At 49.0% G+C, this 26,861-nt stretch overlaps 3 protein-coding genes across 11 annotated transcripts in view; 1 reads left to right on the plus strand and 2 right to left on the minus strand.

Annotated features, from left to right (window-relative positions):
• map4k5 (mitogen-activated protein kinase kinase kinase kinase 5) overlaps positions 1 to 6,351 on the minus strand; it is a 46,612-nt gene extending 40,261 nt beyond the window's left edge. For 7 of the 9 annotated variants that reach the window (XM_056590807.1, XM_056590806.1, XM_056590808.1 and 4 more), the window contains exons 1-3: positions 5,789 to 6,350; positions 5,031 to 5,285; positions 42 to 99 (exon numbers count right to left, since the gene is read on the minus strand). In XM_056590807.1, the coding sequence (XP_056446782.1) occupies positions 42 to 99; positions 5,031 to 5,138 (166 nt within the window). In that variant the 5' untranslated portion in view covers positions 5,139 to 5,285; positions 5,789 to 6,350. Of the gene's footprint in view, positions 1 to 41; positions 100 to 5,030; positions 5,286 to 5,788 lie in introns of all 9 variants that reach the window. The other 2 variants (XM_056590800.1, XM_056590801.1) reach the window with 2 other exon arrangements.
• A 443-nt stretch (positions 6,352 to 6,794) lies between these two features.
• On the plus strand, positions 6,795 to 15,506 carry atl1 (atlastin GTPase 1). The gene is given in 15 exon segments (XM_056590851.1): positions 6,795 to 6,825; positions 9,497 to 9,694; positions 9,697 to 9,746; positions 10,016 to 10,150; positions 10,833 to 10,937; positions 11,157 to 11,207; positions 11,511 to 11,567; positions 11,657 to 11,749; positions 11,901 to 12,039; positions 12,487 to 12,614; positions 12,908 to 12,964; positions 13,083 to 13,154; positions 13,465 to 13,896; positions 14,818 to 14,832; positions 15,381 to 15,506. Coding segments are annotated over 15 exon segments (1,689 nt in total).
• Positions 15,507 to 17,861: 2,355 nt separating this feature from the next.
• sav1 (salvador family WW domain containing protein 1) lies at positions 17,862 to 26,850 on the minus strand. The gene is made up of 5 exons (XM_056590863.1): positions 26,411 to 26,850; positions 25,070 to 25,555; positions 21,173 to 21,443; positions 20,625 to 20,780; positions 17,862 to 19,323 (listed from the first exon to the last, which is right to left on the minus strand). Exons 1-5 carry the CDS (start codon positions 26,502 to 26,504, stop codon positions 19,107 to 19,109), a joined length of 1,224 nt encoding a protein of 407 aa, XP_056446838.1. The 5' UTR covers positions 26,505 to 26,850; the 3' UTR covers positions 17,862 to 19,106.
• Positions 26,851 to 26,861: the final 11 nt, after the last annotated feature.

A 26,861-nucleotide genomic window follows, 5' to 3' on the forward strand; every position in this document is an offset into this window, starting at 1 on the left:
CTCCCCGTTAGGCCATCGACAAGGAGGAGGAGGACACTTACCTGGTTCCAGTTTTATAATCTTCACGGCAGCCAGCTCTCCCGTTTTGATGTTTCGCGCCTGAAAAACAAAACGGCCATCATCAGTGACTGACGCAAGTCTCAACCCATGTAACAGTGAGACTAGCTTAGGGTACATGAACGATAAGCTTCATCGGAACTGAAGATAAACCTGAACTGTAATGTAACACGATGCACTGTTGTGACACGAGCCACAGGTTTGATCAACAACAACCACCACAAGAGCCCTGTTTCATTACAGTTATCTTAGAGATACTTAAAGGTTGGGTATGGAATTCTCTTTTTTGGCCATTTTTGCAAAATTACTTGAAATCCTTATCATAACCCACTTACAGCCAGAGTTAGAAATACTGACATGAAAATTAAACAAGTCAATCATCTGTGGAACGGGCAGAGCTCGAAAAACTCCAGCCAATGATTTCCAGACCCACCGAGTGTCATTGGACAGTAAGTACGTCAATCAAACTAGGTCGTACTGCGCAACCCCCCCCCCCACCCCCCCCCCCCCCCCCCCCCCCCCCCCACCCACGAGTGACCCCTTCGTGCACGTACTCAAAGCTCGTGACCCAGAGCAAGCTTCTGTTTGTTGTTATCCTGCGGTAACTACTGGAGCTAACTAGCTAATGGCTCACTCTCGCGCATCCGTGTTCGCTCGTGCATGATTGCGCGTCCATGTACTTGGAATGGGTGGAGTCAGAGTCAGCGTTGAAGGAGAGGGGTTTTTCAAAATCTGCTGGCGTTTCACAAATCCCATACCCAACCTTTAAGTGAGATTACATGTATGACGAATATTTCTTATCTTTCCTATAATACATCTTCTCCAGCCAAGGCTGATGATTGTGGATATGAAACTCTTGATAAAAGCAGCGACTGCCAAAGCAGAACAGATAGACAGATACACATATATACGATCAGTAGTGTTTAACGTCCAGGGAAGACATCATGAACAGAAACGAGTGTAGGAACTTAAACCTGAGTCCCTCAATCAGCAACGCAAACCATCTCCTAACCTGATTGTATTTTGCACACGACAAAGACAACATCAGAAAAACCTCTTTCTCAATCTCTTGCTACAACTCCTCTGCATCCATGAGTCACACCTTGCACCCAGCTCTCTGATCCGCCAGCTGATTGGACCACCGCTTTAACTTCCTGTTCAACAACATCGGTCACACAGTGGTTCAGCGCGTCAACGCTGCACTCGCCGCAGAGGAGGCCCAACAAGAGGGTTTCCTGCTGGTTCATTGCCTAGTGCAGGGGTCGGCAACCCTAGGCACGCGTGCCACCACTGCACGGGGCAGCATTGGCTCACTTAAAAAAAGATTTATTTTTTATTATTCAAAAGATTCACAGCACAATGCGGCAGCATTGTGCTGCCACATATGGGACATATGTAATTATAATTTGTAAGCCCGTGTTGCAAATATAACAACCAAAAAAACATTTAAAATGTTGATGCATGATTGTGGACTATATGAAAATAGTACAATTACAGGTCTTCTGGAAATGTTTTTGGTCGCTGTGTCAAAATTCAGCTTCATTTTTTATATATTGTTGCTTAAGGCACACTCATTAACGAGAAAATGTCAGACTGGCACTGCATGTTGAACTGTGGCTGACCCCTGACCTAGTGAAAGTGCTCCGTGCTGGGCTCCAGACACAGGTTTGATGTGATGGAGGAGGGGAGCTGGAGGTCCGTAACCCCCTGAAACCCGGGCAGTGTACCCACCCTTCAGCTGTTCAGATGAGACACGCCGACCTCGGGTTAAGAACTGCACCCAATGAACCAGCAGGAAACCCTCTTGTTGGGCCTCCTCTGCGGCGAGTGCAGCGTTGACGCGCTGAACCACTGAGTGACCGATGTTGTTCAACGCAGCGGTCAACGTGCAGTGCACGCACATAAGGCATCATGTTATACTGTTATCTGTTGCCGTGTGTATTCTTTAATATGTTCTTACTTTTTAGCCATCCTGTGCCTAGCTTAACATCATGCCAAAGGACTACAGTTGATAATGAGCCTGCTGGCTAACACTGCCACATTTACAGAAATGTAGATTAACGTGCAGTCCTTTAAATTAAATTAAATGAAATAAGGACAACACGTGCACGCGCATACAGAGAACACATGCACACGCATACGGACAACACGTGCACATGCATACGGAGAACATGTGTGCACTCACACACACAAATGGATATTAGTTACTAAATGCATGCTGAGTGCATGGTCTCATACGCATCTTAGGACAAACCGGTGATCCAATGCAGCTAGTAAAAATGAGGATCTGCAGCAGCATCCACATGCAATTTCAACTGCTAATGTGAAACTGAAACTACCTTCAATTGTTTATACAATCTAATTAAATCATTGGCGGTAAATCATTTTTTTCTTTTACACAAATACTGCGAGGAAATATGCTTAACAGCCTCTACTGTACTCCAACGTGAACTGTTGATTCGTTACCATATGACCCTATGACCCTATGACCGATCAGTTTGGCGCTTTTAAACGATTACGTGCGTCCGTGTATGCACGTGGACGCGTATCAGAGTATGTTTTGTCCGGCTTATCAAACCGTCTTGACCACAGTCAAGAAGGACTTCAACAAAAGATTCAAGGGGTGACAACGGAGCAGTGAATAGTTATGCAGTCGTGACCTGTGTCTGCAGTGTACATCGTGTACATCTGCAGTACATCCCACACATACGGGAGCAAAGAAACTCAACATTTCAGAAATGCTTCACAGGACAGACAAGACAAGAAAGCGCCCACGACGTACGATTTTAAATAGGCCTTGGGCTGCAAGGAACCCTCTACCCGTTGACAGACTGACGACGACATGTCTGAGGCCGACACAGGCGCTGCGAGATGACAAAAACACCCCCGTTCCACTGCTTGCAATGTGGCACTTAATACCTGTGTCAGCACACACACACACACACACACACACACACACAACTCCGCGCCGTCACCTCACAACATCGTCCGTAGCGGAGACATCAATGCAGGAGCGGAGAAGCGGTTTATCCAGCTCTGCTGGAAGGTGTTGCCGGTCAGGTGGCTGATGTCTCTGGGCTGCTAGATCCTCACTATGGGAACCACAGGCTGTCCTCTGAACCCAGAACTCTGGGAGTAATCCTTCCAGCAGAACCTTTCTCCAGGGGATCATAGCCGAGTGCATATGAGCGGGTTTCTTAATGTCCACTATGCGTTTGGATGAATGTAGTATGTGGACTGCAACGATTAGTCAAATAAGCCATGTGTGGATCGACAGAAAATAAATCTAAATCCAATTTTCGTTATGGATTACTTTTAGGCATTTATTGTGCACGAATAAACATTGGCTGCTTAATAACCGGTCATTGCAAATACTTGAGCCATATTATCAAACAATATATTAATTGCCTAAATGTTGTTAATGGAGTGTTGGGGGTGTACCTCTTGTACCAGGAGGCCTACAGTTTGGACAAGTCATCAGGGTTTGAACCCTCAACCTCCCGGCTGGGTGTCAAACGCCCTGGCAGCCGCCGACCCTGCATCTAACGTGATTACTCTCTGGATGCTTGATCCTTTCCATGCAGTCTACAGGACGTGTTTGCCTCCCTTACCAAGGGTTTTCCATGACGGGAAAACAGTTTGGTTCCAGGTATTTACCGGATCCCGTATTAGGAAAGCAGCCAGGAGCTGCTTAGAGTGTTTCACCTCGCCGGGGTAAATAACGGCTATTAGTCAATCTGTGCCACCCGCTGCACTGTCAATATGAATTAAGAGGTTCGCGTTACCGTCCAAGACACAATCTTCAATCTAGACAATTATGCTGATTAAATGCAGGGTCATACATCAGACCCAAAATGATTTCATTACCCATTATTCGTGGCGTTCACATTAGTAAAGTATTTGCAGTGATCGCCAAGATACAAGCTGTACAAATATGTGGAAGTGCAATAGCTCAGGAGGCTGAGCAGGTCATCTGGTTAAAGGTTCAATGCCCAGTTCCTTAACACCAAACCCCTGACTGGCTTTTGTACTGCATGGTTGACACACATGGGTGATGCATGCTTGAATGGGAGCCCCTCATTTTAACACACATAGGGTCGCCCTGCTTAGAAAAGGGCTGTATGAATGCAGTGCCTTCACCATCTGTATTCACCTCCCAGCAATAAGACAGCTCCGACCTACAACTCCAAGTAATGAACATTACCAGAGTTATCACCAGCGATAAAGGCCCGCATTGATAACCTTTTCCCCCGCGTAGATTCAAATCAGCACACCTTCATTACCCCATCATAAACATAACCAGCTACTGCCCAGATCCCAACGTAGACAAACCCTCCCCCGTGAGGCTTCCAATGTGTGAAGCAGAACAAATACAAAGAGACAGAGAGAAAGGAGGACTTTTCCCATTTAGAGTATTTCCGCTGTCATTCGGGCCGGGAACACACCCAGAGCCCAGCGCGTGTTTAGACAGGGGCCTGCTCGGATTTCACCGGGCTGCGGCCCCGTGTGTGTGTGGGTGTATGTGCGTGTGCTCTCGGAGAATACCAGGCACTGCATTCCACCATTGGCTCGTCTAGGGGGTGGGGAATGGGGAATGAGGGGGGGGGGCTGCTGAAGGCTTTGTGAGTCGAGGGCCAGCAACAGGCATGTCAGAGTATCACCATACACATATTTAATCATATCAACTGCCTACGAAAGGATAAAAACATTCTTGTGTGACACCGCAGATCTTTTTCTTTTTTGCCAAAACTCTGCAAAATTGTCAGCAATGATGCATATGGTTAAAGTTTATTCACTGCTAATAACATGTTTTTTTTAATTGGAGCCATTTAAGTAAGCCCTTCGCTCAGGGGTGGACTGGGAAAGTTACCAAGCAACCCACTCATGCACTCGGGTGGTACACATCTTCTTCACATGAATAACAACAACGCCACTCATGGTAATAGGGGGTGTCACTCGGTCCATGGTCGTACCTTGTACACGTCCCCATAAGTCCCACTTCCAACCCTCTGGATCAGCTCGAAGTCGTTCTGCGGGTTCCGTCTCTGGATCTCCCCGCTGGGCCGAGGAGACACCTCCATGATAGCGAGAGATTGCTCGTCTGCTCGGACGATGCTTCACATTGAGTTGGCGACACAGATTAGGACGAAGTCTATTTCAATAAAGTCCGGAGGGAAACTTTGATTCGTGCTTCGGTCCCTTCACAAAGCATCACACCGCTCCAAGTCCTGGAAATGACATGCAGAAAAAAGTTTTCAGAAAGTAACCCAAAGCTCTTGTTAAGCCATCGATCAGAATAAGCGTAATACAGACGGATCCCCTGTGGTTTATGAATAAAAACAGCAAAAAGTATCTCCATAGGAAGGGTCCGGCTATTTTTCGGAAATACAACCCTTCCTTGTGTATATGTGGTCAGCCACAAAACGGTACATCCCTCAGCTATAGTTTAGTTTTTTAATAAATAGTATGTATTGTATTTATCGTACGATGATACATAATACCAATACTTTATACAGGCTCTTCGGAACAACTCACAGTTACAGTTGCCACGGACATAACAGTAGCAGTCGTAATACAGGACAGTAAACTCCAGTACGTAGTCCTAGCCAGGTCTTAACAAGCTGAGATAGGGACTTAGCAGCTAGGCTAGGCTAGACAGCTACCGCTGAGGATCTGGCGTTAGCTTCGGAGCTAGCTGCGGCTAACAAGTTGAAGTAAAAAAAAAACATACCGTCTGTACCGCTCGTACGACGGCGGAATAAGTCCCGCATGTCGAATAAGTTTCCAAACTGGGTTGAGACCGGGTTGTTAACGCGTCGAACAGCAAGTTATCCGGACAGAATGTGTCCCTTTGTTCTCGGGGGGTGAAACTGCAAACTTGTGTCGGCTACTGCCGTCCACTCTCTCCGCTCGTTAATCCGCAGCGACAGACGCCGTCGCTGAGCCGCAGGATCCCCGCGTCAGGCCGGGGACATGCAGTCTCCTCCCGCTGACAGGGTTCACGTTCAGGGGACTGTGTGGATCCTGGGCAGGAACAGAACGTTTTGCTGTGACAATGGCTCTACTTGCAATAATATAATATAGCTTGAAAGTTGAGTACAACAATTAAGTACAATCAAATAAATAAAAAGTATAGGGTGTAATAACAATTATTTAAAAAAGGTATGTAAAATATTCTTGTTCTTGTATCAAAAGCACAATAAACCCTTAAATGTGTACACGACTGTTTTATTTTCTATATTCACAGAGCACCCCAAAACTGATGAAAGTCTGGGTCTCTGATCTTCTATTGGCTCGTTATTTCGAGATTTCTCTCCGAATTATCTGAACGTGTCGCCACCTAGCGATGGCAATGGGCTAATACTTCATGGTGCAGGTTAATGATGTAATTCAAGGCAAGACAATGCATCGTACAAACAATGATAAGTAGCCTATGTTGTTGCAACAGTCATAAAATGCACACTATAGAGAGAGCTTTGCTGATAAGCTTGTGACAACGTTTTGTAGATTTATGGTTGAAACTAGGCTGTATTTAAATATGTACACCTGACGAAAACAACAGACACCATCGCCCCCTGGCGGCCAATATATGCGCCGCAGCCCGCCCGTTAAGAGCCTCCACCGTCCTCCTTTGATAAGGGCATCACTTGTGTGTCTATGAAGTATCCTCCCCACCCGATTCCAATGACCAGCGTTTAGGGTCGTTTATTATTACGAAGAGGGTTAAGGACAACGCCATGGCCAAGAACAAAAACAGAGACAGCTGGGGTGAGTGTATGTACCGCATTTTATATTACCTGTTTGTTCTATTTATTTATTTTTACCGCGCATACAATTTTCAACCCTGGTGAGGCAAGAATGTAAGCGATGCAGCAAATCAGGTGTTAAAAGGTCCGATTGAGCGAACAGTCGTCAGTTATTCCCCTGTGGTGCTTAAGGGGGTTACATTTAAACGCCGTTTATTATAGGGGAGAGGCGTGTTTTTATCTGACAATACGCGGATCTATATGCTACCTGTCATGCCTTTCATTAACACATACTAGGCCAGCTTAATCAGAGATAGCAAAACACAATCATAACCGTAAATTCTAATAATTTGATATTCAGTAGAAAAAAAACATGTAGGCCTACATGTTGTATAAACGGTGAGTAAAGTGTTCTGCTTCCCGGCCCAGCGGGCCTAGAGGAACAGCTACATCTGTGTTCGTTAAGCAGGCAGCCGAAGACGTAGGGGAGAGTATGAGTGGAAGATGTGGCCTTCGATCATCATAACATTTAAACAGTGGGCTCAGACGATTGCTGGCCATCACCACCATTACCATCATCAACACGATGGCCGCGTCGCCTTTCATAACCCCTTCCACAGCGTCTCTCGTTATCAATGTATCTACCTCAAGACGAGCAGCGGCTATAAAACACACACACAGGCCCGGTCCCGAGGTATCTAGCGGGGGGGTACGAGAGTACCATGACGGTCCTGACCCGCAACTGTAGACCGGACCGATGTCCCATAAGCCTAGATGTCTTTGGAAGCGTAATTTTTTGTGTGGATGCTTTATGCTTGCGTGTGCGTGTGCGTGCGTGCGTGCGTGTGTGTGTGTGTTTGTGTGTGTGTGTTTGAGTGTGGGTGTGTGCGTGCATGTGTGTGTGCGTGTATTGGGCGTGTTGTCAGGTTATCTAGGGTGAGGCCGTAGTATAAAGAGTCGAGAGGTAACAAAGTCAATGCCATGACAAAGCAGTATCGGTGCAGGAATGGAAGAATTTATCATAATTTGGATGCACCTCTGAATCTGTACCTGAATCTCTATGTTATGTGTCTGCCTGCTGTGGCCACGTTTAGTTTTTTGCGAGCATCATAAACGACCATCTCCACCGTATATTTCACCGCGGGCCGTTGATGTAATCCCGAGCCTATCGCCCTTAACCCCGTAATGTCAGGGATGATGACTGATAACCACAGCTTTAAACGCTATAATTCAAGACAAGTATGGTTATTTCCTCTGCTGAGCTTATGGGGATAATAATTGCTCCCCCACTATACATGAAACGGTTTTAGAGACAGAAAACCAACTGAGTCACTGCTCGGAAGCAGCAGCACACATGCCCATGTTGTCCTGGCTATGAACAGATGGCCTTATAGCCTAGCGTGGATCATAGCCTAGCATGGATCACCACTCAGCCCTCCTGCTCCCAGTCCACTGATGTAAGACGAGAAGGAAGTGTCCGTAATGGACACATCTTCTCCAAGATGTTCTCTAACAGGATGAGCGGGAGGGGAGGACCATCACACACACTGAACCGTCCCGCTGAATCACTACAAAGTAGTCAGTTCAGCCTATATCACCCACCGCTCCCCCGCCCGGGGGCGAGGAGAAGAAACGTTCAGCTGGGATATTAGTGGAGCATTCAGACATTGAAAAAAACAACACTTTGCTAACTGCATTTCCATAGATGTAATCAATGAATTGCTTTTGACATCTCATATGTCGGTTAAAAGCACCAGAAGAAAATACCAACCACACCTCGTTCGTCCAGCCCTGAAGTGCACTCATGCTCTAGAATGAGCCCTTTAGAGCTTCTATTAATTTCAGTGGAGCAAAGTACCCTGTAGAGTTCTGATAGAGTTCTAATAGAGTGATCTCTATTGTGCTCTCTACAGATGTAATTCGTCCCGCAGAATTCTAATCTAGTCTCCTGTAGAGTTGTAATTTAAAGTTCTAATGTACCCCATAGAGTATATATAGTTCAAAGGTACCCTATATGGTTCTAATCCCCCCTGCAGAGCTCTAATATAGTTATAATGTACCATATGGGGTAAAAACCCTTTAGAGTTCTAATAGAGTTCTGATGTACTCTGTAGATATCTAACATAAGCTGTTTCAATGTACCCAGTAGAGCTCTGGAACCTGTCGCGTTCTAACTGGAGCTGGAGAGTTGTGCTGTATCTTGTGGAGCTCTAATAGAGTTCTTACGTACCTTGTTAACCTACCTCATAGAGTTGTAAGCGATCCTGTAAAGCTCTGAGATACCCTTTAGAGCTCTTAGGCACCCTGTAGATCTAATGTACCCTGTAGTGCTCCTCTGATACCCTGTAGAGCTTTAAGGCATAGTGTAGAGATCTAAGGTACCCTGAAGTTCTAAGGTACCCTGTAGTGCTCTGATACCCTGGAGAGCTTTAAGGCATAGTGTAGAGCTCTAAGGCATAGTGTAGAGATCTAAGGTACCCTGTAGTGCTCTCAGATACCCTGTAGAGCTCAAAGGCATAGTGTAGAGCTCTAGGATACCCTGTAGAGCCCCCCTGAACCCCGTAGAGCTCTAAGGCATAGTGTAGAGATCTAAGGTACCCTGTAGAGCTCTAAGATACCCTGTAGAGCTCCCCTGAACTCTGAAGAGCTCTATAACAGGGTACCTTAAACCCCCCCCTCCACTTGGTTCTTAGGGTCCCTCAGCGACAAAAACGTGTACGACTGGAGCTCGGAGGAGGAGGAGCCTGACGGGAGGGCGCGGCCCGTCCAGGTGCTGGTCGTCAAGGACGACCACACCTTCGAGCTGGACGAGGCCGCCCTGAGTCGCATCCTGCTGGCGGAGGAGGTGAGGGACCGGGACGTGGTGGCGGTGTCCGTGGCCGGAGCCTTCCGCAAGGGAAGTCCTTCCTCATGGACTTCATGCTGCGCTACATGTACAAACAGGTGAGTCCGGACCACCTGACACACCCCCCCCCCCCCCCCCCCCCTCCCTCGGGCTGGGACCGCTGCCCCCGCCACCCCCATGGGGTTACGATGACGTCATGGTCATTGCTACACGTATTCATAAAGTTGGTGACGTTCCGTTTTTTGTACAGTGAGCACAGAGTGGAGTACAGTGCAACAGACGGAACCCCACCCCCCCCCCTTATATTCCCACCCCAGTGTTTCTATGGCAACAAGCGGTGTGATGATTGGTTGGATGTGGTGTCCAGGCTGCGGTGGATTGGCTGGGCGAGGCGGAGGAACCCCTCACTGGATTCACCTGGCGGGGGGGGTCGGAGCGGGAGACCACCGGCATCCAGATCTGGAGCGAGGTGTTCCTGGTGGACAAGCCGGACGGACACAAGGTACGGTCCGGTTCGGACGTGTGGAGTCCGCTCCGTGTATTTGAGGAGACCGTGGGCTTTTGGCTCACCCTGTGGTGGACGGTGTGAACGTCCGCCTGGCTCTCTGCCTGCATGGAGTGGAAATGTGGCATGGGTTTCTATGCTTGCAGGACCGGACTGGAACTTCCCAGCACCTCCTCTAACGTGTCATCTTCTAACTGGCTCAGTGGCATCGTATTATATCATGAAACAACAACCTCTATTTCCCTGTGGTTCATACCACTGGTTAATCATGCAATGTGGATTAGCTACTCTACTTTCTCACACAGGTGTTCCCTCTGCCCATATTAATTATGAAAACCGATAGATACACACACGCACACACACACACACACACACACACACACACACACACACACACACACACACACACACACACACACACACACACACACACACACACACACACACACACACACACACAAAATATATATACTGCCAAAACTATCTCCATTACTCTGTCTCTCCTATTTCCACCTTTCCCCCTTTTGAAGTGCAATTAGTACAGAGCTTGCTGACAGCAGCTAGCACCAAACGTGTGCTAATCAACATGAATTTACATGAATTTGCATGAATCAACATGACTAACGAACGCATCATCATTCTAAATGACACCGCCTGCCTGGCCGCGCCTCGCCTGCAGGTGGCGGTGTTGCTGATGGACACCCAGGGAACCTTCGATAGCCAGTCCACCCTGAGGGACTCCGCTACGGTGTTCGCTCTCAGCACCATGATCAGCTCCATGCAGGTACACTCCGGGGTTACCATGGAAACCATAGACCAATAGGAATACAGGGTTTACAATTATGTTGGTGCAACTTAAAAATGGAAAGGCAAGATTTGGAGCAATTTAGTACCGATATTAAAAAATTGTCTTTAGATTGAATGTTTCTGTGTCATGTTTGTTTCCTGTCAACCCATATGAAAATATCAGTCAGGTCGGTGTAACTTGTTTCTCTTTCTTTAGGTTTATAATATCTCTCAGAACGTCCAGGAGGATGATCTTCAGCATCTACAGGTATAAACACATATATACACATAGGTATATACATATATACACAACCCATGACATCATAGAAAGCTAAGAATAATTTGAACTGAAATAAACTGATTCAAGTCAAAGTAATAATAGCGGTAATATTATCATCCGTTTTCATCAAGAGGTCTAAATGTTTCACACGATACATTAGCCACGCTAGAATATCATTGTTTGTCTGGTGTGGAATTGAGCATGAAGGACATTTTTTTGTTTAATGGGGTATGAGAATGGGAAGACCGATTTCAACAACAATAACTTTGTGGAAACGATCTATCATCCCAGCTTTTCACAGAGTACGGCCGCCTGGCCATGGAGGAGACCTGCCTGAAGCCGTTCCAGGTACACCAGCCCTACAAACCGCCGCTTCCTAATTCCTGCTTCCTGGTTTTTGTGACTCACCTCTGACCTCTGGGAATCTTGTGTTCCAGTCGCTGAGATTCCTGGTGCGGGACTGGAGCTTCCCCTACGAGTTCCCCTACGGACAGGAAGGAGGGATGACCTTCCTGGAGAAGAGGCTCAAGGTACACACATCGCCGTGGCTACCGTTTCCATCAGCTATACTTTAGACAAGATCTTAGGATATGAGGATAAAATTACATTTTCCTTTAAAAAGGACCCGATGCAATACATGCTGCACTAACACATGAACCTCGTGGTCTGGGCGCTCTCCAGATCTCAGAGAACCAGCACGAGGAGCTGCAGAACGTGAGGAAGCACATCCACTCCTGCTTCACCAACATCTCCTGCTACCTGATGCCCCATCCCGGCCTCAAGGTGGCCACCAACCCCAACTTCGACGGCCGGATCAAAGGTAGGACGGCTGCATGTCTCTCCTACGTCACCAGCGGCTCCAAACCGCCAGACACCTCAGTCAGGGACATTTCACTGATGTAGGAATAGTGACGGTGTTCAGTGACTGCCTCATGGCGAAAGATCTTTTTTTTTCCGGAAATCATACCTTTTCTTTTTCATCCTCCATCCCGTCCACACCCTTACCTGTGGACGTTGTTGAGATGCCTCCACAACCTCCTTCTTTCTCCTTGTCCCCTACCTGTACTCAGGTATGGGGAACAGGAGTAGTCGGAGGCAGGTTGAACAGGTACACAAACTGTTCAACCCGAAGAAATGGCATTTGAACCAAGTCGAAGATCGAATGAAGTGTGACGGAATGAGGTGTGACTGCCGGAGTGCGTCGACATGTCGCCGGTCGGACCAGGCGCTCTCAGACTCGCCTCTGTTCCTCCGTCTCCTCCCCTAGAGATCGACAAGGACTTCATCGATAACCTGGAGGTGCTGGTCCCCTGGCTGCTGAGCCCGGCCAACCTGGACGTGAAGGAGATCAACGGCAGCAGGATCACCTGCCGAGGCCTGCTGGAGTATTTCAAGGTGCTGACCCCATGTTACTTATAATTACACTTAGCAGAGCATTTAGCAGACTCTTTTATCTCATGCCCCCTGCAGAGCTCCTCCATACTATGTGGGATATTAATGGGGGGTATTAAGGTATACATTGTTTAATCGGGTTAGGGTTTTATGTCAAACCCAGAGGGAGGAAACCTTGAGGGGAACTCAGGAGAAGGATCTCTCCTCTCAGGGGACGGTTAGGGTTACGGTTAGGAGCTGTAGTGTTCGGTTAATAAAACACAAGACACATTAACACGTTTTCCCCTCCATCTCAGGCCTACATCAAGATCTACCAGGGGGAGGAGCTACCCCACCCCAAGTCCATGCTGCAGGTATCCGTACACATGGCCTTCCCCGCCGGCAACGCCCTCCATACAGCGACGTGGTCCTTCTCATGGATCGTATGATGAGCTAACTCCTCTCTAACTCCTCCCCACCCTTTGCCAACAGGCCACCGCCGAGGCGAACAACCTAGCAGCCGTCGCTGCCGCAAAGGACCTCTACAACAAGAAGATGGAGGAGGTGGGCGCTTGTTTTGTCTCGATTTTATTTCGTCTTTAATATCGGATCCAAACTGGCGTTTCGATTGCATTTTCCTAGCGACACGGTAACCTAAATCTAGGAATAGCTTACCAGAGAGATGGGGTGGGAGTCCTCTGGGACCTTTGATTCGTCACAGCGGGCAGCGGCAAACCCGATGATGTAACCGCAAGATATGGTTTCCTGCCCGGTCAATCTCATGTCTTTCTCGTTCTTCTGCAAAATAACTCCCCCTTCGTCGCCACGAACCACCTGACTCACGCCCCCACCCACCTGTCACCTCCCCCCCCAGGTGTGCGGCGGCGACCGGCCCTTCCTGGCGCCCGCCGAGCTGCAGGCGCGGCACGGCGTGATCCGCGAGGAGGCGCTGCAGGTGTTCCGCGGCGTGAAGAAGATGGGCGGCGAGGAGTTCAGCCGCCGGTACCTGCAGCAGCTGGAGACGGAGGTGGACGAGGTGTTCGTCCAGTACATCAAGCACAACGACTCCAAGAACATCTTCCACGCCGCGCGCACGCCCGCCACCCTCTTCGTGGTCATCTTCGTCATGTACGTGGCGGCCGGCGTCACGGGCTTCGTGGGCGTGGACGTCATCGCCAGCGTGTGCAACACGGTGCTGGGGCTGGCGCTCATCACGCTGTGCACCTGGGCCTACATCCGCTACTCCGGGGAGTACCGCGAGCTGGGGGCCGTCATCGACCAGGTGGCCGGGGCCCTCTGGGACCAGGTGAGGGGGCCCCCCCCGCCCCGAGACCTTTCTCGTGTTTGGTGCATTTACATCTAGGGTGTTTAGCAGACGCTTTTATCCAAAGCGACTTATTGTACATAGCGACTTATTATACAAGTACATTCGTCAGAAGACAGAGAAACAATATATACCGCTGTCGTTACAGTAAGGATGTTCACAAAACCAAGTGGCAAGCACTAACAATTTCTAGGTTAACCCATACCCCCCCGTACACAGCAAAGATCGCTAGGATCAGATGTCAACGATGCTCTGTACTATTTTTAAATGCAAGGACGTACAACGTACAATAAGTGGTAACATTAAGTGCCAGGACGTAAATCATACAATAAGTGCATATGAAGGGTGGGGGGGGTTAAGGGGGGAGGCTATGCAGAGTCTTGGTGAACTCTGAACAAGTGAGTCTCTCACATCAGGACTGGGAGAGTTCAGCCAGCATCCGCGCAGAGGCACTGGGTGTTGGTGGCTCTTATGGGGAGACTCTCCCATCGTGGGCAGGGATATCAAAGCACGGAGGTCTGATGTCAGGAAAGGGGAGGGGAGGGAGTGTCGAGGTAGGCCAAGGTCATCTACACTCTGAGGGGGAAGTGGACACGTCTGCAAGAATACGGGGACAGCTGAAGGAATCTACGTCATAAAGAAGCCGGGAGATTGACTCAGAAACAAACTAAGCATAATTTAGCATTTTTCACAGTTTTACAGTTTTCTTATTATCAAGTTATTTTGGGCAAAATATAAAACCCAACACAGAAATCGTTCAGCCTTAATAAGACCGCTAGATGGCACTACCATCCAGCTGATATCAAATGATGCACATCCAATGGGAGTGGTGCTGATTTGATGTGATCTTATAACTGAAGTATGTAATCTAAAACGTTGTTGTTCTCTTTCTGTTTTCTCCAGGGAAGCACGAATGAGGTAAGCACTTCTTCTTTTGAATATAAACCGATCTTTCTTTCTATCTTAGCTCATGAAATCAACTTTACAGATAAAAACAGATTATCCATTTTTTGTACTGCAAACACCATCTCAAAGAGCTTAACAGGCCAAAGTTAGACACCCTTAGCTCGCAGAGAGTGAAGGAGAGCTCTCCACCTAGGAGAGGCGGAGCTAAGCTGTTGGTAAAACACTCCCAAGTCTTCCCCACCTTTTAAGACCCGCCCCTACTTGATCCGACACTCGATAGGATAGAAACCTGCCAATCAATATCTAGGCGTGAGACTGGCAACCTCTCGGACCACTACTCAGGCACGCACGTGCACACACACACACACACACACACACACACACACACACACACCCACACACACACACACACACACACACACACACACACCCACACACACACACACACACACACACACACACACACACACCTCCCTCTGTACTCTGGGCCTACTAAAGAGGTCCGCACCCGGCGCTGGTCCCTGACCCTCCCCCCCGCCTGTCCTCTCTCTGGTCCTCAGGCGCTCTACAAGCTCTACAACGTCGCGGCGAACCACAGACACCTCTACCACCACGCCTTCCCGGGCGCCAAGGGGGCGGAGCAACAGCCCGCCGACCCCCCCCAACAGGACCGCAAGAGAGACTGATGGGCCACGCCGGGACCCCCTGAACCCGCCCCCCCTCCCCCCCCCCCGGCCGCCACTTCCTGTCGGCGGCCGCACCTGGACAGGAAGTGAGAGGAGGAGGGAAGATCGGCAGGAGACTTGTGTCGATTGGCCGGTACGGTCCACCAATGAATACAATCGATTCAGACTTTGTACAGATCACGCACACACACACATTCGCACGCACACACACACACACACACAGGCTACAGTGAAGACCCCCCCCACTTCCCACCTAACCATCTAGGGGCCATCTTGTTTGTCGTTTCCACCAAACACGGTTGTCCAGTGTAAGATGTTTCACGTTGACTTTTGATACACCTGTAGAAACCATGAGCACCTGCCCAGGTGAACGCTCCACACGGGACACCTGGCTTAGCCAATCAGCTGCCTGCTTCACATTTCATACTTTGCTGTGTTTTTTTTTGTCTATTTATTTTTGTTATATTTTATTGGAAGGTCCTTTGAATAATAGCCGATCCGTCGTATTCCGAGTTTAATGTTGTGTAAAGAGGATATGAAATCACTATCTATGCCAAAATATGTACTGTATGTTAGGTTTGGAACCACACACACACACACACACACAGATACACACACACATACACGCACACACACAAACCATCAGCATGATGGGAGATTGATGTTTTTCATTGTAAACCTACTATCGGGTATACTCTGCTAAATCTGTAGATGGTAAATGTGCTGGGGTTTTATTAATAGAACGCATTTTGGTTCAGTCATACGGAGATGGAAACTGGAATTGTCATCTTCACGACCGGATGTTACAGAATGCTGGTACAGGCATGCCAGTCTTAGTGTTACGTTTTTGACAGTGTGTACTCCATAATCAGGGAACAGATTTGTGTTTGCATGTTACTTGAAGTAAGAGATCTGACTGGTGGAAGGAAGGGGTAAAACACCTAACCAACTGTTGGTGGTCTACATGGCTGACTGTCTGTTATACGCTACATCAGTGTGCTAGCCCTCTGTTGTCATCACACTCTACAGAGAACGCTGATCCTTTATATACAGTAGCCTATGTGTGGCCATTTGCAGGAAAAAAATGTTTGGTTCAATTGTTTTGTAGCAGTGGGTGAAGTCCTTTGTTTTCGTTCTCCCCCCCCCCACCCCCCCTCGTTGAATGTTCGAGAGAAAATTTGTGGAATGTAGCGGTTCTTTGGCCACCAGAGGGCGCTGTTCTTTCTCTCAGACTGTGTTTAACGTTTATTTCTAACCTGTGGCGAGAAACAGGATCGAGCAGGGATGTTTCCGAAGCTAATGTGTTAAAAGAAAAGCTTGCTTGTGTTTAGGGTTGAGGTGATTAGTTGAACAGCGATCAATGAGTGGTTCTTCGAATAAGGGATTAGTTAAATAAGCGATTAGTCAAGTATGGGATTGTCCAATAATTATTAAATTAACAAGAAATCCTTTGATTATAATTTTGATCATTAATTGGTCTCATGCTTATTAATAATTGATCGATTATTAAAATGCAAATATTCTTGCTTAAAGCTTAAGAAGTGCAAATAATTGTCTGCTTTACTTGGGTTTAGATTGTACAAAGCAAGCAAACAATTGAGAGAACATTTTACATTTTCCTTTTGAGCTCGGGTTAAATGTTGAAGAGCATTTGCTAGTATTCATGACATTTTATAGACTCAGTGATTAAATAATAAAGTAATCAATGATTAACTCATAGATTCATCATCAGTGTATCAGTAAGCTGCTCCCCTGATGTGTGTTCGACACGAGCGGACCTCATTCTGTCCACAGGTTCTGGAACCTTCTTTTGGTTTGTGACTTTAGCTCCGAGCTCATCGCGAATCACAGGCTCACTGAAACGCTTGCAACACAACACACACACACCGACACACACACAAACACCGACACACACACAAACACACCTCTCTCTGTGCGGATGGTCTCTCTACCACAGCAGGTCCAAGTGAACTAAACTAGGACGCGCTGTCTCTCCAGTCTTCCACAGTGTCTCGATAAACCAACATCGCCCACAGCTCCGGAGTCCTACTGTACCACAGGCTCACTGGAGTCGACACGTCGATGTCTGTCTCCACACACACGCACACACACACACACACACGGTCTATGTACACACAGATGGGTATTATATCAAAGTCGTATAGTGTTTTATTAACTTGATTCATCGTGATAATAACAGGTCTTGTGTGCTTTGAGGGGCGACGCCGTTCGTTTTAAACCGTTAAACAGAACCACTTTTTTCTTGACAACTTGGGGGAGCGAGGGAGTGTAAAAAAGTGTCCAAAAGGTCTCCCACCATCTCCCTCCCCCCACACCCCCTCCCTGGCCCCTCCGTCCACCACACACTTGGTCAAGGGTTCAACTCAAGGGGCTCTTGAGCAACCCGTTCCAGACCGTTCCTCTGGACACGCGTCGCCAAACGTCAGAGATTTGATCAATAAAGCTGGACCAAATAAATATGAAAAAATAAAAAGCTGATGGAGTGGTTTGTTATTATTGTCCATCTTAGCTACGGCAGATGTGTGCGTTGTGTTTGTGTGTGCTTCTTCGTATTGTGTGCAGGTCAATATTGACTATGTTTAGTCGAACGAGGGCGAGGGTTGTACCGAAACAACAGACATCTTTTTAGATTTTTGAATTCATAAAATAAAGTGAATTAGCCACTTAATGCAAATACATTTACACAGACCGACAGACAGACAGACGGGGTTGAAGGTGTCACATGGAGGAGGCAGGTTAGCTTATCTGTTTTATTTTATACACATTAGATTAATATTCCTGATGTACAGCGATGCAGAGGGCATTCCTCCCTCAACAGCAGCGTCTCTCAACAAAACACGTGTTTCATATCAAAACTTAAATATGTGTGAAGCTTTTGGCAGATTGTATTATAAAGGATATAGCCATAATAACAAAAACATAAGAAAAATTAGCATTCTCGCTGGCCGTGAACCGACCAATCATTTTCATTTCAGTTTATGGAGGCTACAATATACAATGAATGTACAGTAAAATAATATTCGTTAATTAGCGATGATTCATAGACGTTTAATGTAATGAAGCTGCCCCCTCTCTCTCTCCTGTAGGAAAACAACTCAAAAGAGCAGGCGGTTCGACCCAACCAATGAGAAGTCAGTGTGGCCCAGCTCTCGCCCAATCGCAGAGCGGCTGCTGTTAAAACAAAGCCCTCCCACAGTATTTTTTAGGGAGGAACCAAGAGTCCTCCTTCTGTCCTCCGTCCGTCTTAAGACGCAGCCCGTATTCCTCCCCTCTTCCTCATCTTGGTACGGTCTCTGTGTTGTCATTTTTCCAATGTTGCAGAGAGAGAGAGAGAGAGGAGATAGTGACAAGGCAAGAGAGAGAGAGAGAATTTGTTTGTCTCTCTCTAATTGGACCAGGCCAAGGCACAGATGCGTTTGGTAGAAGTACCAACCAGGAGCCAATCACAATGTCCGAAGAAACCCCACAGACTACTCCCCCCCCCCCCCCCCCCAAACCCCAGCCGCCTCAAAAGGGGTGCATCCTCCACACACACACACACACACACACACCCACCCACCCTGGGGGGTAGCCCCCCGGTCACATGTTCCCCATGAAGGCCTGGTTGGCGGCGTGCTGGGCGTACCACTGCTGCTGCTGCTTGCGGGCGTCGGCCTCGGAGAGCAGCGCCTGGCGGTACGCCTCGTAGCTCTTGACGATGTGCTCCAGCTCCTTCATGAAGAGCAGCTTCAGCATGCCCTGGTAGGTGTCCAGGTCTCCCAGCTGGAACAGCTCCCACTTCAGGATGTGGTCGTACCTGGGGGGCCGGGTCGGGGGGCCACACGGTCAAGCCATGCAACTTTGTGGATGGTAAATGGAGTTCATTTTAGGGCCCGACCGATATTGATTTTTGATTGCCGATGCCGATTATTTTCAGAGAAAAATTACGATTACGATTTAATCGGCAGATTAAAAACAAAACAAAAAAAAGCCTATAAAACGTAGTTTTTGCTACCTTAAATATACTTTAAACACTTTTGACGAATATGTGAATTGAATGCAGAACCTTTGAGTGTTTTAGAATACATTTACAGTCAAAAATGAGTGTAATGTAAAATGTAAAATAAATAACTAACTCCCAATGTGCTGCGCTCGTGAGCAGTGACTAAACGTGCGTGCGTGCTGAGCAGTATGGTCTCACCGTTAGAGTCTACAGTATAACAAATTAACATGGCCTGGGACCTAAAGAAAAACAGGCACAACATGCTCCAAAAACGCGTCTTGTGTACATTGGTGAGGTGATCGCGCAGCTGCCTGAGCGAGTGTGTTTTCATGTTGTACGGTAAAATTCAATCTCCTCTTTTTTACTCCAGCTAAAGTTATTAGTTAGCAAGGCGAGTAGGAGCGCAATAACATTTCTAAAAAAAAAATAAAAAAAAATAATAATAATCTGTTGTAATCAGCGTCTTTTTGGCAGATGTTGATTATTTTCGAAAAGGCTATAATCGGCCGATTAAATCGGAAGGCCGATGAATCGGTCGGGCCCTGGTTCATTTATACAGCGCTCAACTAACCAGTGGCCATTCAAAGTGCTTTAACAATGTTGCCTAACATTCACCCCTGTTCATGCACACATTCACACCCCGACGGCGGTGACAGCCATGCCAGGCGACAGCCAGCTCGTCTGGAGCAGTTAGGGTGAGGTGTCAGACTAATTCGGGTGCAAAATCCCGAATTAAAGTAAATATATCGTAACCAAGGCTGCTGAAAACGTTGTTTTGCCACGTCTCGCATGAGAAAAACTGTAGCACCTTCAAACACAACAGTGTCTCCCCACAATGACACACAATGTCACGATTAATCGCTAAATCATCAACAAAAAAAACCCACCACCACAAAAGTTAACATTTCCTTGCTGCCGTGCTTCCTAAGTGGAGGCAGTCGTAGCGCCATGACGTAGCGACAGAATATTGTAGCGGCATGCCGTAGTGACGCGACGTAGCAACGCAACGATTGACATGTGTAACCTAGCGGAGTGACATAGCGACGCAGCCCTGTAGTGAGACTGTGTTGGTGGGTGCTGACGTGGCAGGGGGGAGGGGGGGGGGGGGTACTGACTTTAGGGGGGCGCGGGCGTAGACCTGCAGCCAGTCGGGGATCTCGGCGGTGTGGTAGGGGTTGGCCGGCACCAAGACGGGCTGGCTCCTCTCAGCGGGGCGGGGCTGGTACACCACGGGGGGGGGCAGCTTGGGGGGCTGGTCGTAGCGCGGGACGCTGAGGAGGGGGGGGGGGGGGGGGGGGGATGGAGGAGAGGAGGGAAGAAGAGGGAAGGGAGTTTAACATTTTGGAAAATTCCAGGCTTTAACGGTAAAGTTGTAAAAGAGAAAAGAAAAAAAAAATCCCATTATTGGCAAATAAGTTATAAAATGCTAAATTCTAAAATAACCCCCATTCTAGATATTTACATACTCATTCCATATGTAAAGACTCTCAAAACAACAAAACAAACAACTCCCCCATCGTCATCCACATCACCATCACAACAAACCACGCCCCCCTGCCCCTCGTCGGCCAATCAGGGGACAGACAGCGAAACACACAGACAGAGGAAACACCACAGACCACTCCCCAAACCCCCCCCCCCCCGCCCCTCGTCGGCCAATCACCTGGGGGCACAGGGGTGCCGGTACTGGGCGCGCTTGTTGACGTGGTCCACGTAGTAGACGCCGAACTCTGCCGACTCCACCTTCTCCCAGCCGGGCGGCAGGCCCTCACGCTCCAGCGGGTGGCTCCAATGGGTGGTGTTGGTGTTGTGGTCGATGTAGTACTTCCTGCCCCGGATGGTCCAGTCCACGCTCCAGCCCCCCGGCAGGGGGAGGTCGTCGGCCGCCAGGCTGGACAGGTTCCCCAGGGACTTGGCCTGGATGCGGCCGATGCCTGGGAACACAGAGCGGTTAGAGTCGGGTTCCCAGCGGGGCGCTTTCTGGAGACAGAGAGCCGTTCTCTGGAGCCAGAGAGCCGTTCTCTGGAGCCAGAGAGCCGTTCTCTGGAGACAGAGAGCCGTTCTCTGGAGACAGAGAGCCGTTCTCTGGAGACAGAGAGCCGTTCTCTGGAGACAGAGAGCCGTTCTCTGGAGCCAGAGAGCCGTTCTCTGGAGACAGAGAGCCGTTCTCTGGAGACAGAGAGCCGTATTCTGGAGACAGAGGTTATAACATGGTCCTATCACACGGTCATGGGTTATCACATGGTCAAGTACAGTCTGGTTCTCCCCAGAGGTGAGTGGTTATCACATGGTCATGTTCTGGTTCTCCCCAGAGGTGAGTGGTTATCACATGGTCGTGGAGGGTCTGGTTCTCAGCAGAGCGGTGGAGCGCTCTCTGGAGACAGAGGAAGCACATGCGAGGGTTTTTCTACTGATAATATAATACACTGTCCCAAGTTCTCACCGATGGAAAACGCACTCTACAGAGACGGAGAGAGAGACAGAAAGAGATCGAGACCGAGAGAGAGAGACAGAGACAGAGACCGAGAGAGAGAGACAGAGACAGACAGACAGAGAGAAAGAGAGAGACAGAGACAGAAAGAGATGGAGAAAGAGTAGAGGAGAGAGACGGAGAGAGGAGACACACAGAGAAAGAGAGGAGAGACAGACAGAGAGAGAAAGAGGAGAGGAGAGAGAGAAACCGACAGATGAAGAAAGAGACAGCGAAAGAGAGGAGCGAAAGAGACCGGACGGAGTGCGAAGTAGAGAGGGAAGAGAGATATCTTTTGGGGAATATTTTGAACAACATCCTGTATGGGAAGAGGTCCTGCATAGGTCAAGAATGCGTCCACCATTTTAAAACAGGGTCTCTGAGAGTGGCCAACTGTACAAACAGCAGTAATAGCAGGGAATGCAAGGCAGGGAGAGAGAGCTGCCATGTGAATGCTGCGATGGCTCCAGATCTCTCTCACCACAGAGCCACAAAGACCTGATGCCACAGAGCCTGAGGTTACAGGACCGTAGGCCACAGAGACACAGGACATTAGGGGACAGGACTTGAGGCCACACCAGGTCTTGAGCCCTTTGAGTGGATGTCTCGTGTGTCTCTGCTGAGGATGACCAAGACATGCACTCTCTGATATCATCTAGCTCCACACAAAAGACCATAGGGGGGGGGCATATGAAAACAAGCATCTTGTACGATACTTATGGGGAATGTAACATGATGTCGGTGAATATTGCGATATGCCTAAGAATTCAAAATTCCATTGTGAACAGCCTAGTTGAGGTGAGGGGAACACTAAAATGACTAGAACTCGGTTTCCCCTTGCTGGCGATCAAACCTCATATTTTATAATTTTAAGAGCATAAGTTCTCGTTGTAGGTCGTCCATATTGCAACACTGTCTCTCACGATAAGTCCTTGTCAGTCATGACGGTGCTATTCAGGGACGATTGATGATAATAATGGATTATCGCCTGGCCCTGCCGTCTAAAACTATTCTTACACAAACAATTCGTACTATAGTTCTTCCCTGGAATGTGAGACCACACACTCTGGTCTTATGAGTGAGTGAACACTCTGGGGATGAGGATGAACACATGCCGTTGCTCCGAAACGCCAAGCATCGCCTCACACACACCCGCAAACCTCTGCCTACTCGAAAGTTTTGCATACTACGTGGCTGGAGTAGCATGCGTGTTGTGTGTACACACACACAACACGCATAGTGAGGTCACGCAACAGGTTCTGGGATTCTGCCAGTGAAGAATGTGAAGCGTTAAGAGCTTGGTGTGTGTGTGTGTGTGTGTGTGTGTGTGTGTGTGTGTGTGTGTGTGTGTGTGTGTGTGTGTGTGTGTGTGTGTGTGTGTGTGTGTCTTGTGCGACCTCTGCCAGAAGTGGGTTCAAAATAACACAATAAACACATGAGGACCTAAGAGAAGACAAGTGAACTATGTGGAGCAGTGGGGGGGGGGGAGACGACACACACACAAATATGTTTGTCTTTCAAAATGGCCGCTGGAATGCTGCTAAATTCCGCGGTGCGGCGACAGCAACAGAACCACCGTGGTTCTCCGCGGAGCTGAATGAAAGGATGGAATGCACTCCTCCTCCTCCACCACTTTATCATCATCAGCAGCATCATCACGGCCATATTTCCCCTGATGTCCTGTCCATGATGCAATCTCCCCATTGAGGTGGCCAATCAGGAGTCTGACCCGGAGCGACGAGCAGAGCTGACAGTGCCGCTGATGAGGTCATGCAAACGGCCGCAGAAAGACGAGGGAAAGGACAGAACACTATTTGTATCAAACGGTACATCATGGGACACCGACGTAGACCCGACTGATATTTTAGACAGGCTCAAAGATAAAACCTTGTGCTAGACCATTCCGGCTCACAACAGGAAACTGTTATGTTTGGTCGAAGCAGACAACAGACACTTGAAGGAGGATGTTAGCTTGTCGTCGTGGCGGTTAGGCTGCTGTTCCCAGGAAGCTAAATTCACTCCCAAGGCTCAATGACAGAAAGTCATGCAGAATTTACTCTTTAGATGCCACATTCGATGTGACTTGCAGTGAAAACAGAGACATTAAGGAGCAGGTAGGGGTTGGATAGTGAATACAGAGACAGGTCATCAAGAACCGGTTGGGGTTAGACTCTAGCCCCTACCTGTCCTTAAATACCTGTCTCTGTGTTCATTGTCTAACCCCTACCCGTTCTTGCTGAACTGTTTTCACTGTCTAACCGTGAATACAGAGAGAGGTCATCAAGAACAGGTAGGGGCTAGACGTCACAGTCAGCTGAGAGTGAACATCCTAGACGCCTGGCGGTCCTGAAGTACCTCAGTCAACACGCCGTGACGCCATCCTCCGAGCTGAGCACGTTTGACTGGGAGGAGGAGCGCCCTGCCAGACGCCACCGAGACTGGGCCAACAAAGGGTTAAAGAACCCCCCCCCCCCCCTTGTTTAGGTCCAGCCCAAACAGGGGTCCAGGCTAAGTGGTAGGCGGGTCTGGGATCGTCCGTCAACATATACACCACAGGAGGTAATCCACTAAGTATACGGCTGCGGAATAACAACCGACCCCACACCACTGTCACTCGGCCCCTCCTTCGTTCGTGAAAGTCTGTCCTCACTGTACATCTATCTCTGTGTTGGTGCCTGTTTCCCCCCCCCCCCCCCCAGCCCTCCCTGTGTGGACCTTCACTATACTGAAATGATCTGATTAAAATTCCCCAAAAGTGGGCAAAAGATACTCACGTTAAATGATTGATTAATGTGGATTAGCTAACCGTGCCATTGCTATGACCGACGTTTTCAGGGAAGGCATTCACCGTTGCCCGTGGGTACGCACTCGGGAGTGAATCAACCGCCCAAGTGAACACCAGACTAGTGCGCCAACTCTGAACACAAGACACACTGAGAAAGACCAGGTTTGAACCCGGGGCTTTCTCCATACCGTGACGTAACCCCTGACCCCCGTACAGCACAGCTGTACTCCACGAGCGTCACCTCTCTCCTTGAACCCGTCAGCACCCAGACCAAAACACACGCGCCTCTCACGTTCGTCCCTTACCAGCGGGGGGTCTCGTGGGGGCCGGGGGCGTGTGCAGCGGGGCCAGTCTTTGGAAGTTGTGCTCGTTGGGTTCGTAGTAGCGATAGTCCTCGTGGAAGGGCTCCTGGAGCCGGTGAGGCTGCTGTCGCTGCTGCTGGTTGTCATAGTAATGTTCCGCCGGGGGGGGGAAATAGTAGCGCCCGGGGTCCCCGTTCTCCGACATGGGGGTCACCTCCGTCAGGAAGGATTGGGCGGAGCCCGCGTACTCGTGGGGGAGGTCCCCCAGGCTGCGAGGGAGGTAGGGGGGCGCCGACAGCCGGTGGCTCTCGCGGCGGGCCACCTCGTGGGGCGGCCTCTGGACCGGGGGCCGGAGGAAGCTCTTGTTGCGGGACACTGCGGGCTCCCTGCTGGGCGGGGCCGTGTACACCGTCGGCCCCGCCTCCGGCATGGGGACCTCCGTGCGTCTTGGAATGGTGGGTCCATGGCGAATAAAAGAGGGCATAAGATCTGCGAAGGGGAGGGAGGTTTTAATAGCGAGTCAACCGGTGCATTAGAGATAGTAATCACAGTGAGGATGAGACATGCGTTTAGCTTGCAGTGGTGGCAAAGTGTTTGATTCCCCCACAAAGCTACGCGTTTGATCCATAAATGACAACGTTCACAGCTTACCTCGAAGAATCCTTGAGCAAGACGCCCTGATCCCTACCTGCTTCTTAACGAAATCCATCTGAGTTCACTTTAAAACAAAAAGTGTGCAAAAAAATTGACTTAAAATAGCAGTCAATAGATCCGTTGTACTTCGCTTGAGTTATATTGCGCCTACCGCTGTCCTACCCTCTACTTCAGGCTGTTGACCTAACCACACTTCATACAATAAATAGCTGCTATGTTGCCTCCACACAGGTCCTCAGCCAGCGATGACACCGCTCCGCCGCGCCTGCCAGCGGGTGTCCCAGCTGGGTTTATTTAGTCAACAAAGCATCTCTACTCGGATGACACTCCCTGGCACGGCTCCCGTGTATCGTAGAAATACAAGTTGTAGCGATTCAGCATGTGCTCGACCGGTACTCTGTCTGCGATCACACCCCGCCGGTCTGGTGTGCATGTTGTTGTACCTTGGGTCCATGATAAATAGTGAGCGAGGGGTTTAGCTTTCAACGCTAGCATCGAGCGGTGGTTGAAGTGACATAAATTCAATAAAGTATGACGAAACATTACTTTTTAGTAAGAGTCATGCAGCCCTGAACGTAATTAGACGTTTACAAAACAGAACATCCCTTAAGTACTACTTTCATGTTAAGTTACGGTGGAGTTTGCCGAGCTAGCCTAGCGTCGGCTAGCGGGGCTACTTGTTGCGCTTACTTCTCAGGAGCGGCGACGTTTCCTTCTTCACGTATTTCCCGTGGACCTCGGCTGGTTTCGACGCTTCGTTTTTGCTTTTCTTTCGCGAAAGCATAACTCAAGCGTAGGACACATCAACGACGCGGTGCTGTGTCGACACGACAAACTCCCCGAGCCTCGCAGAAATCCCCTTCGATCCGCAAAGAGTGGAAGGAATACATTTTTGTTACTTTAAATGAGCTAGCAGCTAAAGTTAGCCAGCTAACTTCGGCGACTGGACTCGTCGCTCCTCCACCAGCCTCCGCTCCGGAACGCCTCCTGCCCGGGCCCCCTCTCCGGAACGCCTCCTGCCCGGGCCCCCTCTCCGGAACGCCTCCTCCCAGCCCGGCCCAATGCGGCCGGGGAGACCGCAGTGCCTCTGCCCCTGTATGCCTAGGACTTCGTTATGGGATTTCCATCTCCAAGTGTTTTT

This window comes from Gadus chalcogrammus, chromosome 5 (genome assembly GCF_026213295.1).
Source record: "Gadus chalcogrammus isolate NIFS_2021 chromosome 5, NIFS_Gcha_1.0, whole genome shotgun sequence".
Taxonomy (NCBI): Eukaryota; Metazoa; Chordata; class Actinopteri; order Gadiformes; family Gadidae; genus Gadus; species Gadus chalcogrammus.

Excerpts from the sequence above, each read along its gene's own strand:
- sav1 (XM_056590863.1), bottom strand. The coding sequence starts at position 26,504 with ATGCTTTCGCGAAAGAAAAGCAAAAACGAAGCGTCGAAACCAGCCGAG. Across the intron at positions 25,556-26,410 it reads AACGTCGCCGCTCCTGAGAA|ATCTTATGCCCTCTTTTATT; the intron begins GTAAGCGCAACA and ends TCCCCTTCGCAG. Across the intron at positions 20,781-21,172 it reads CGGCACCCCTGTGCCCCCAG|CGTCCCGCGCTACGACCAGC; the intron begins GTGATTGGCCGA and ends CCCCCTCCTCAG.